General features: G+C 41.7%; 1 protein-coding gene across 7 annotated transcripts in view; it reads left to right on the top strand.

Annotated features, from left to right (window-relative positions):
- JARID2 (jumonji and AT-rich interaction domain containing 2) overlaps positions 1–12,248 on the top strand; it is a 225,289-nt gene that overhangs the window by 121,953 nt on the left and 91,088 nt on the right. For 3 of the 7 annotated variants that reach the window (XR_012623778.1, XM_074828896.1, XM_074828936.1), the window contains one exon: positions 4,330–4,471. The exons of 3 other annotated variants lie outside the window; for them this stretch is intronic. Coding sequence is in view for 1 of the 4 variants with exons in the window: in XM_074828896.1 (XP_074684997.1) it covers positions 4,330–4,471 (142 nt within the window). In the remaining 3 variants the exon portion in view is untranslated. Of the gene's footprint in view, positions 1–4,329; positions 4,472–9,553; positions 9,573–12,248 lie in introns of those variants that run through there. One more of the 7 variants, XM_074828945.1, reaches the window with a different exon arrangement.

The following is a 12,248-nucleotide window of genomic DNA, read 5'->3' as shown; positions in this document are numbered from 1 at the left end:
AGCCACAGACAGATTTGAAAACATTCAGAGTGTGGAAGGCAAATAAAAAGGAGGTAATAGAAGTCTCTTTAATAATGACAGGGGCGCAGAAGGCAGAAAGGGCTCTTCTGCTTTCCCCAGCTTGTAACAGAGTGGACGTAATATTCACATTTGCTGCTTTTTTGTCAATGCACTTGGAAGCTGATGAGTGGATTTTTTTTTTTTTCCTTCTTAAGCAGCACATAACTAACGTTGCAGTTTGCTATTGTAGCATATGCAGAAGTTTAAAAAAGAATTCAGCAACACTGTGAAGTTGACATTTATGTGGCTAAGATACATTTTAGAAAGGATGCTAAGATCTCCATGGTTCAGTTTTAAGCTACCCTTTCTAATTACTAGGGATTAGTAACTGGCCTTTCTCTTAAAGTATGTAGTCTTGATCAATTAGAGACAGGACAGTGTATTTAAGGGACCATAGATGTCATTTGATATGTGAGTTCCTGTGTTTCTGACTTAATTAAATAATTCATTATTACTGACTTAGTTAAAGCAGTGTTTATTCAGTGACTTTGAGCTGTTCAAGTGTTTCAGTTCCTTTTCAACTTTGGCAGCAAATATGCACTGCTTCATTCCATATATAAATTATTATTTCACGTAAGTCATTTTAATATATGAAATTTTACACTGATTTATAATCCAAGTTGCTGTACTTTCAAATTTAATTTTAATGAGGTTTAGTTTTTTAAAAAATACTGAAAATCTAATTTGACTTTTAAAACAAACACTTTATATTACAGGAATAAAGTCTATTTTTATCAACCCTGATTTATTCTGCCTAGTTATTCAGGCCCTGTGGTTGGTCACAAGTCCAGCTGCCAGGGGAGAAGGCAGTGAGAGCTGGAGCTGAGACGAGCCTAGTGGATAAGGGGCAGGCGGCTGCTGCCAGCTCTCCAGCAGCTGAGAACGTAACTAGTCACGGGCTTTGCCATGAGCCGGGTCTCACTGGCGTGGTGATTTAGAGGTTGAAGGGCACAAAGTGGTTCCATGCTTGTTCCATGACTATTTCTGAGTGCTCCAAAGTAGCCAGTATTAAAGAGTGGTTCAGCTCTCTAGTCTATGCAAAAGAGTATTTTCTTGCTTGGTTGCTTTCCCCTCTTTATATACATATACAATTGCAGTGCTTAGCTTTTAAGAAACACGAATGCCTGCTGCTTCCTGTAGCTTGGTTGACTTCAGGGAATCAAACCCATGTGGATTGATGTGCGCCAGACTCTGTTCCTGGAGTGCACCAGCAGAACTGTATGTCCCGTCAGCTGCACTGGTGCCAACTCATTAATGGTGATGTGGGTGCCTGAGTGTCACTTGGCACAACTGTGGTGTCCCCACCCCGTCCTGGGACCTCCAGACCCTTTATAGCTCCTGACTGATGCGCAGCAGAAATGAACATGGTTTATCGCAGTTTGAGATAGCAGGAATGGCGTTTGAAGGAAGAGGTATCTGGGGGCAAACTGAATGCATTTGATATAAAAATGATTGAGTGGCAATAAACTTTATAACAGCCTGCTTCAGCATGTGCTTTCTCTCCAGTGCTTGGAAGGAGGCTGTGGACTGTGGCTGTCTGTGCCTTTCATCACTTCAGAGTGGATTTTGCAATTATGCTGGCCATGAAAACCTGTAGAACACGACACCCATTCACATTATTTATCAGTATCTCTCATTTGTGGTGTTATACCTCTGTTTTAGGGCACTTGTTTTAATTGGTTTCAGCTGACGATAGCTAACTTTAGTTATCAGCAATATTATTGCGTTTTGGGATGGTGCTGGTTATGATGAATGATAGTAGAGAAACCGATGTTTTTCCGTAAAGGACACAAATCATGCTTGTCTCCCAAGTGCACTGATGGTTTGGCAGGGTGAAAGGATGAATAAAAATTGCCTTCCAAGTGCATGCAAGTTGACAGCCTGAAAGGTGATTTTCTTGACTCATATACTTCAGGTTGCTGGCTTTTACATGTGGCAAGTCTCCAGAACAAATATTGCTTTTGGAAAACCTAATCAAATTCTGCCATAAGAGTTAAGTTACTGAGTATCAGGCCTCAAATGATATGCTTGATTTAGACTTCTCTGGAGTTCAAAAATTGTAAATTTTATCAGCAGTGGTTTAATGGAAAAATGCAAAGCAAAAGTTGAAAACTTTTTAAGAATAAATGTGGGCACTAGGGCTTCTAGTGAGTGTGAGTTCAGCATAGAAATATAATCTATTAAGTGTCTTTTAAAAGGTTGCCTTCATTTCCTTGGGAATGCTTTGAAGGGATGCTGTCACCCTGTGTCGTATCATTGTGTTACATTACAAACCCTGTTGTAGTATCATGTGCTGATACTGAAATTTGTATTATTTGTTGGGTCACAGTTTGAGATCTCTTTTATGGAAAGGAAGTATTGAAAGGAATTTAACAAAGGGGAGTGAAAATGTAAATTGGATCATTTAACTTCTCTCTACCAGTCTTAGGCTTACTAGAAGAGACATTTTAATGCAAAAATTGGTGCTTAGTTTCAACTTTTGCTTTGTGGGCTCCATATTAGGAAGAAGAAAACTGAGCTACCAGTTCACTGCATTTTCCCCACAAAAAAGGTCCAGGCTTTGTAGGTAGTATTCTCAAAATGGCATACAAAAACTGCAGCATGTGGCCACCATGTAGCCACTTCTGGCTCCAAGCAAAGACAAATTCTGTGTAGTTCAGAATGAATAAGAGCAACCTCTGGAAAAAGAAGAGAGCAATGTAATGTAGTGCTATGATGCAGCTTTGGATTAGGCAGTTCAAAAATGGGCAATCGGAGCAATTAGATTGAAATCAGAAGTGCTGAAAGGTTTGGAGCCTGCTAGCAGATGATGTATCGCACACAGTCATAGTGCCCAGGTGAGCCGTGAATAACCGACCTTGCGGGGAAGGAGCCTTTGGCCGTGGCTGTGGCCGAGGTGCCAGTACTGAGAGCAGGCAGCTTGCTGGAGGGGGTGCCTTCCTCTTGCTCTGGTTATGCTTCGGTGTCTCTTTGAAGCTGAGCTTGGTTGAGTGCTCGGTTATGCGATGAGTAAGTGCACTGATGGTGCCAAACAGTGGTTTTCCTGAAAACAGAGGTCTGAAATGGTGTAGTGCTGATGTAGCACTGGTGGAAAGTTTTGAACTGCTGTTATTAGTAGGCATTTTTGGTTTAGTACTCTTACCAGCCTTGCTGCCCGGCTTATCTTGAAAGGGGTTGGCCCCCTCCCTGTTTTCTTTTCTAAGATGCAGTTATAGAAATGGGGACTGAAATGACAGAGGGAGGGAAGTCCTACCAGCATTTCTCGGAGGAAGTAAAGCTGAGAAACAAAGCTTTGTTATGCCATTTGCAAAAGCATTTTGGTGGAAAGATGGGAAAGCATTCACCTGGATAAAATTGCAGCTCCTCTGGTAATAAGCTCTTAAAACACTGAGTAAATACTGAGCTAATAAAATTGTTAGTAATTTTCCTCCCTCTCATCCCAAAGCATACCGAAGAGTATGTTGCTATTTTAATTCTTTCTTAAGTATGAGCGGTTTCACTGTCTGTCTGCTGTTGTTTGTAAGAGTCATATTATATTGTAGTTACTTGTTTGAGGATAATACGCAAAATTTGTTAAATGCTATGCTTGTATAGGGCCTAATGCTGTCTTCCAGCTATGTGACTCTGCTTGCTGTAGTTTTCCTCCAGGAGAGAAAAGGCACAAAAGGGAAGGCAGCTGTGGCAGACACTTCCCCTGCGCTGTGTACCTTTGCTGGCAGTCTGGAGTTTCTGTAGATGCGTTGACACTTGGCCAGAAAAACAAGAGTTGAGAAAGAGAGTTTCGATGTTCACCCCTTTGGGATTCAGGATTTTTTTAAAGGATCGTAATTGCAGTAGTTGGAAGCAGCAGAAAGAAGAGCAAGATGACAACAAATTGGACCAAATGGCAGCTTAACTGATCTGCAGATAAATGCAAAAGACTCTAATGCCAGTTAGCAGGAGTTCTGGAAAGCAGGGATGAGTTTGACTAAGCTGTGTCCCTTTTCAAATGAAGGATATGGCAAGATTATAAATACTATTGCAAACACCCGTAGTGTGGTTATTTGGGATTGGGGCTTTACAGTTAACCAAATCAGAAACACACAAATAGGCAGGTTTTCATTGGAGTACTTCTGTGCAAAATCAATGTTATCAGTATATCTCTTTGCAAGACAGTTGCTTTGGGCGTCAGCTCTCTGTTGTTAGTGTCATGCGTGAATTTTTATAAAATCCATTTGGCACTGGTAATGCAGGTTTTGAATATTGTGTACTACTTTGTCACGTTTGCAGGACTTCTCACTAATGGCCAATCTAAGGGATTAGGACCGGGATCAGAACAGCTGGAGAATGAGAAGGACGATGCATCGCAAGTGTCCTCAACGAGCAACGATGTTAGTTCTTCAGATTTTGAAGAAGGGCCCTCGAGGAAAAGGTCAGTAGTGCATTGTGATTAACGTATTAAAGCTTTTCTGCTTTGTCCCTTTTGTGCTATAAGGTTGTGATTATGTTATCAGTAGGGTATGGTTGCACATACTGCCCTACCATAAGCAGACTTTCCAGTGTGGAGTCTTTCGAGTAACAGTGAGGATATAGTAAATTTTGCTTCATCCATCCGGTTAGATGGTGGTTCTTGTTGTTCTGGAAGGCATGGAAAAGCAGTTGTTCTTTTGCGGTAGGTGATTGCTAAATTAAATGCCTTAAGACTCTCTCCCCTCCTGCCCCCCCTCCTTCTGCCCTGGCTTTGGCCTCTCAGGGATGTGTCAATATGTACGTGTTGTGTAATTTCAAGGAAAGCATCACTGAAGTAGTTAGTGTTCCTGTTATTTTTAATTTTCTGTGAATGAAACCATGTGAAGTTTTTTTTTTTTTAAAAAAAAGTATAAAACAGATGCTTCTGAGAAGAGAAACTGTATAGTAAAGCATTGTGGTAGGTATCGGTTGCAAAGGACTACTTAGAGATACTGCTGTAGCAAGCTGTTCCCTCTTTCCTAGAAGTCAGTTATGAGGTCCTTGTTGAACTCTTATGAGTTCTTATCCTGAATGTGCAAAATGTGGGTTAAAATCGTAGGACTCAAGCCAATCTATTACAGAAAATATGCTGAGAATGCAGGAGGCTGGGAGTTGTCCTCTGTGTGAAGTAAGAACCAAAACAGGCTGTCTGAAAAATGTCATTTAAAAGACAGAAACGGAAAATGCTTTCTCAACCTTTTTCCTCCACTCCTCACATCCTAGTCCCAAGCCAAAATGAACTGTAAAATAAAGTTCTCTTTCAAACAAAAGAAATATTCCTATTTTCTGCACGACCTTATGATTTCCCTGAGAAGCCTGACAGAGTGAGGAGAATGGTGCTTTCCTGGACACCTCTGTGTTCTTGTTCCTGTGCCTCCCACCCCTGGTCCCCACAACCTTTTCTACTGCCCCAAGCAACAAACTCAAAGTCTAGTTAATATGCCCACTTAGCTCCTCTGGTGGATCAGAAGAAAATCTGTGTTACCTTCCATACTGATAGAAATTTTGTAGGGCTCATTGCATCCTTCTGCCGGTCAGGAGAAGAGTATTTGTGTGTTTATTTTTGGCTTTATGAGATACAACAGAGGCTTGAAAATGATTTCTGCTTAGTGGCATCCACTGTATGTGTGATCCTGGGAAACAGTGGTTATCGTTTCACAGCATTGCCACTGTTGCTTGAACGTTATCTTAAGGAATTTCTGCTGCCCTCTGCACTTGCTTTGTCCCCTCGTTCCTCAGCCGTGCTGACACAACCGCTTGCAGGGTCACACTATGAGTAGGTTCAAAGAGCTGCTTAGGTTTTAAAATAATAGCAAGAGGAAGATGGATTGAGGCTTTTTGCCAGGGGTCTTTAATTTTAATCTGCATGAGTTTTCATCTCTTGTTCACAGCACCACCAGTGCAACCAAGGGGGCAATCCACTTCCTCTCTTGGGGCTGGCGAGGGGCAGGAGGGCTTCTCCCTTATGCTGTCCCTGCTTCTGGTGCCCTGCACAGTCCAGCTTCAGAAGTGAGTGGGATTGCTGCAGTCCCAAGAAACTGCAGTTGAGTACTGTGGGTGAAATTTTTTTTGATGAATATTTGCTAGTTTTTGGCTGTGGGAATTCAGACACTTGAGAAGCAGCTGGGTGGTCAGGCCTAATAATAGGGAACTCAGTGCCTTTGGTACTTTTTAGGTTAAAAACAAAACAACACAAAAAACCCCAAAACAGAAGCCAAGATGAAAAATACTTTTCTGGCTTTTGTGGAAGGCAAGGCATCATTTCAGTTCTCCTTCATGCATCATGAACTGTTGAGATAATGTTAACATTTGTTGCTGCAGTTGCTGTCAATGAGAACATTCCTGTTTTGTTTGCATTTAACACCAAACACAGACTTTTATCTACCTTTTTCCTCCCCCAGCTTCCTCTTTGCAGATAGACCTCTTCTGGGCTCCTTCTCTTAAGCTGTACTGTAGCATGTTGAGTGTTTTGATGTTGTCGTCTTGTTTCCTTTTAGGATTTTTGTTTTGTTTGGCTGAACATGTAATGTTTCCTCAATCCAGGTCATCTTGGGATCCACAAAGAGTTGTGCCAGGACTATTGGGTGGACAAAGGATATGCAGGAGGATGAGGAGGGGGGATGGGGCTGAAATGGGATCCATGGGTTCGCTGCCTCAGCTCATCAAGTTTTGAGAAAGCGTGCCCTCCGTGTCTTCCCTCTGGGCTTCCTCAAAATCAGACTTCTCAACTGTATGTTCAGCTGTGTGTACAACTAATGGCACTATTGTACTAAAATACACATTTAAACATTTTAGCTTTAGCATGTACTTCATGTAGATTTTTCCTTTCTGCAAAATGAGTATTTGTCTTCTCAAAATACAGTGGTATATAGCTGATGGTATATGCAGTGAAATTATTTTAGGGATTGGTGCACTTCGTGAAGCATATGTGTTCAGAACGTGCTCTGTATAATACAGTGAGTTTTTAGTACCAGGTTTCCTGTGGTGTTTGAACCATGCATTATATGTAAGTTACTATTTAGCTTTCTATGGCTTGTGGGGTTTTGGTGGGTTTGTTTGGGGTTTTCTTTGGCATATGGCAGGAATGTTTCTTTTGGAAACTTGAACCTGTCATCTTCTAGAGAAATGTCACCTGTATTTCACACCAGTGATGGAAACAAAGAGTGCTAAGCAAGTAAGCATAGTAAATAAGGGAGGCTGTTGTAAGCGGCTCCAGTTTGTTTAGTAGTTTAAGGCTCTGATTTGACCTTCCAGTTCTTCAGTGTAATGGCAGGCTGGTACTCTGAAGGCAAATAGTCTCTTCCCAGTTCCTTCTTCCCTCCTCTTCCCAGCTGTTGTGTCTGGCAGTCTTCTGGCTCCCAGGTCAGTCAGTTCAGTGGACTGATCTGGCAGCATTTTCCCCCCTCCTAGAGTGGGTCACATTATATAAATGGAGATAGATTCATGCTTGTGTGCAGCATGTGTGTGTTTCTAATTTGCATTTATAGTTGATCCAAACTCTTCCAGTTTCAGAGACAATTTGCACGAGAGCCTGGATGAATAGCAAGTGCCAATTCTCATAGCAAGCTGAGTGGAGGGTGAATTCGCTAACTGTTAGCATTGCCTTGTGGTCTTACTACGCCAGTTATCTCTGGTGTAGATTTCCCTTGGGTCAGAATTAGGCAGTGGATGCTCCCAGTGAGTCAGTGAATCCCAGTGAGGTCAGAGGACTTAGCCATAGATAGGTAGGTGCTGACAAGTGTCTGTGGGGGAGGTAAATCCCTACCAGCCTGCCTGCTGACCAGTGAAGAGATTACTGCCAAGTATTCCTTACTTCACACATACATGCCAAGCTGCATAACACAACAGCAGAACCCCCAACCAAGCACTGCTTCAGGTTTATCACATCTATTTTTTTTCTGGTTCACTGCCTTTCCTAGTGACGTAGCTTGATTGAAGAGCCACACATGCCATAAAGAAAGCATCGTGATGGGAGAGATTGTGGTTCTGGTGAAAGTATGCTGATTTAATATAATGCTGCAGATTTTGTTCAGGAACTCACTTAGATACTTTCTTTGATGGACCAGGCTTTTGAATTTGGTGGCCTGGTGCTGTTAGGCTTCAAATGGCTCCAACTAGTCTGTGGGTACTTTGTCAGTAATTAACACCTTTGCTCTCTGGGGACTGGAGAAAGCTACCTACACAGGCAGTTTGGCAGCCAACAGGGAAAGTCCCATCTCCATTTCTTTTCAAGTCTAGCGTTTTAGATTCCAACAGAAATCATGGAATAGTACTAAAAGCGTACTAAAACCTGCCTTTTCTGTTGCTGCAGGTTTCAGCTCTGACAGCTTGGTGGTGGTAAGGAGGAAAAAAAAAATACTTGTACAGCTTTGCCTCTGCATAGTCTCCAGATCAGTCCAAAAATTGTAAGCCCTGCTTACAGAATAAATGGGGTTTGGGGAGGATTGGCAGAGGCAGTAGTGGCAAGCTCCGAACTTCAAAATACTTAGATTTGTTTGAGTTTACACTCAAAGAATGGAAAATACTTGCTTTGATCTGAGCTGTGTGTATTACGAGTGACCAGGTGTGGGGAAGCAGGGGTTTAATCCTGAGGACTAAAGACTACTTTCAGCCAGTAAAGAGGTGTCAGCTTATTCTAACATTTGGCAAAAGCTAAGCATTCAAACGTTACACTGAATCCCTTGTGTAATGGGTTGTTGTCTAATTGCCATGTAAGTGAGAGTAGTTGCTAGTTTGTTCAATGCTTGGGGGAGAGATGAACAAAAGCATTGGTGTATAGGATTCATAGACTATCTGGTTGGATGGTCTTCACCAAGTAAAAATTGTGCGTTTTCAAAACCCATAAAAAAGGTATTTGCTGAAGGAGAAGTGTAACTTCAGTGTGGCTGCACGTTCTTGTTATGAATCTCCAATTTCCAGCTATGATTCTCAGTTGAGAAGGTCGATAGGTAACTGGCCAAAGGTGCTTGGTCACTGTGCTGCATGCTCATACACTTTATGGGCAACTCTTAAGACTACAACCACTGGCAATTAATAAGAGTGTGCCGAGACAGCTATGTGTTTTCTAGCAACAGCTGCTCACCTTACCCAAGAAGAACCATGTGCAGAGCAGACTTGATGTGACAGTATGTTAATCTTTGGTGATAGTAGGCTACTGCTTGCTTCCTGTTACTAATCAGGTGGCTACTCATTTACATGGCCCCCTTACCAGAAATGCACTCAGAGAATTGCCAAGTGCACAAATGCGTTTATCTTTTATTGTAAGGTTCTGTTAATAGAAGGCTGTGAAAAGTGGGAGGAGGTTGACTGATTTTAATAGTAGTTAAGCTTTAAACTTTGGAGTTTTGTTGTTAGAATATTTTCTCCATTAAGGGGGACAAAGAGGTTTGTTTAGTTTAGAAGAAAAATAGGGTTGAAGAAATTTCCCCACCTTGCAGGGGCAGCAAAGTGGATGGATGTCCCTGCCTGGACTAAGGGTGTGCACAGCTCCTGGGAGAAGAGACTTTGTCCAGTTCTGCTACAGGGTAGGTTGCTGGCTGCAGGAGAAAGGAACAACCCACTGGGGAGCAGTAGTGTTTTAAGCTGCCACAGCTAGATTGGCCAGAAATTGCTTATTAGGAATCTTCTGAGGCCTTTAATTAATAGAGCAGCTTTCTGCTAACAGTCTTAAGCATGTGACAATCAGAAGTGTGGTTGTGTGTTACAGCAAGGCCAATCCGTGGGATGTGCTTCTGCCCCTTGCCTCGTGCTGGCTCCCTGCTCCATTTTCCTGTCTGTCTTTTTTTTTAAAAAAATATTTTTAGATGCCAATTTAACTCCCTGAACTGGTTTACTGTGGGGCAAGATGAGTGTCAAGGTTTGTCAAACGAAAAGGTTGGGAGTATGTGGCCAAGGAGGTGGGGGTGAGTACGCTGGTCTCCTTTGGCTGGCGGCTGCACAGCTGCTGGGCTGGCAGAGCCGTATTGCACCCTCAGCACAAAAAAAAGCCAGTTGAGGATAGGCAAGCTTCTGCGTATTAGGCAAGCTGCTAATTTAAGTGGTTTCTTTTAGTGATACATGCTTTTCAGCTTGAGCTGCAAAAGACTTTCTTGCAGCAGAGCTGTCAAAAGATTGAGGGGACTCGGGGTTGGTTTCTTTTTTTCCTTTTTTTGTCAAATTGTTTTTATAGTTAATAATGAACAGTCTCTTTAGCACTAGACAGCAGCTTCCAGTCAAGACATAAAACAAGGTCAATCCTGTTCCCACATGTGTAAGTGTGTGAGGGATTTCTACTCGGTCATGTAGGTGATGGAGAAAGCAGTGTATTATGACTCAGGTGTGAAAGCAGGAGACTGCTTGTAATATCAAAGTGTTTTTCCAGGACCTTTTTAGTGAACAGTCTTTTCACTAATTGAAACATTATATAATGTATTTGTATTCAGCTGTTGCCTGCTACCACATAATGTAATCCTACTTATCAACCAGGTGCTTCTATTATTTTTTTCTAATTTCGGTAGGCTATGCAAATCTGCACTAGTTGTTTGCTTATGAAGAACTATATTAATCCCTAATAAAACCAAAATGGCAATAAGATTCATGTATAATAATTTTTATTATTTTTTTTACCCCCCTCTGGAAATTCTGATATGAGTGGAATATATTTTTAGTGCAGCACATTTATATTTAAATAACAGGCCTTATAAACAAAGCAGTAGTCCATCAGAGTGGATTTGCACAGGAATAGTAAAAAGACAGATTACCTGCTTTATAATGCAAGTCAAGGAGATCATTCTAAGTAGTTTGAAAAGGAAAAAATCAGGTGATTAATGTTCTTTCAGTATTTTCATAAGTAACAAACAGAAGTTGTTGACATGGATTCTTCTATCCGACAGGCAAAGATATAACAAGGTACAAGAATCTGAGACACTTTAACTTTGTGGGTAGACAGCTATGTAAACAACTCGTCCGGGTAGTGATTTAATAATTATGAAGGTACAATTTATAACAGCTGAGAAGTGTTAAGCAATGTCTGATTCAAACTTGCTTGTCCTCACCTGCCACCTTCTCTTCAAAAGTCAGAGTTGTAGGAGGAGGTCTTCATGACCTTGAGCTTGGGCTCATCCCCTGAGGGACCAAGGAAGTTTCCAAAGCCAGACGGGACAGGCACAGTTGTTTCTGTGTTCTGTCTATGGCAAATGCTCTTTCAGCTGCTTGATAACCCATTCCTACTGTCATTCACTTTATTCGTAGGTCTCACCCCTGTGTATGACAGGCCAGATGTTGACTGCTTAAATACCAGGGAGAGGCTGCTTTGAATTGGTGTAGGAATTAATTGATTCTGTATTGAAATACACTTTTTCCAAGCAAATTTGTGTGTCAATGTGAAAGAGGTTTTTTGATGCACATAAGCCACTGTCTATATAAGACCCTAGCCTGATGTTTGGGTTAACATAACTTTGCTGCATCTAGTTTCTTCTGTCATTTTCTGTGTGCATCTATGCTGTTGCTTGGTCTTCTCTTACCTTGATGCTACAGTTCAGCTACTGACTGATGGCTCAGCCCAGTGACTAGACTGCTGCAGCTGAGATCTGGGGGAGAAGAGACATCTATCTGATTTGATCCTCTTTAGAACCTTCTTGATTTTGTTCCTATCTGAAAATTATCTTTTATTACTCTCCTGTCCAGAGACTAAGGCATTTATGGACAATCTGCTTAGGTGGCATTTCGAAAAGACAGGGTGGTATTAAAAACATTTCCCATCGAGGACTGTATCTGGACAGCCAGTGAGTGTTTTTTCTTCCCAAAGCGCCATGCTACTTCAGAAGAAATGTTACATGTGGTTGATGTTCCTAGAGATTTTGTCATGTCAGCAGAGATGGACTTGTTGCTGTGCTCTTAGCTGTTTCTGGCTGTTGCTGCTGTTCCAAAGCTAGGCCATCTCATCCTAAATAGTGGAAACATGAATAATTTGAAATATGCATGTTTTTTGCTTTGGGCTGTGTTACCCCGATAGGTAAAATGTTGCATCCTCACCAAACAAACATTGAGGCCCATGAGATCTCCTGCAGCTTTGTCTGCTCACTCCATGCATCAGTTTCCATGATCCTGCTCCATGAATGGGGGAAAAAACCCCCACAACCCAAACATTCACATGTATTACAAATAAGTGTCTTTCCCCTTACTCCTCCATTCATAATTCCCCCGAAATGAATTTAAAATCA

Source organism: Strix aluco, chromosome 1 (genome assembly GCF_031877795.1).
Source record: "Strix aluco isolate bStrAlu1 chromosome 1, bStrAlu1.hap1, whole genome shotgun sequence".
Taxonomy (NCBI): domain Eukaryota; kingdom Metazoa; phylum Chordata; class Aves; order Strigiformes; family Strigidae; genus Strix; species Strix aluco.
The sequence above is the reverse complement of the archived record's forward strand: the minus strand, read 5'-3'. Positions and strand labels throughout refer to the sequence as shown.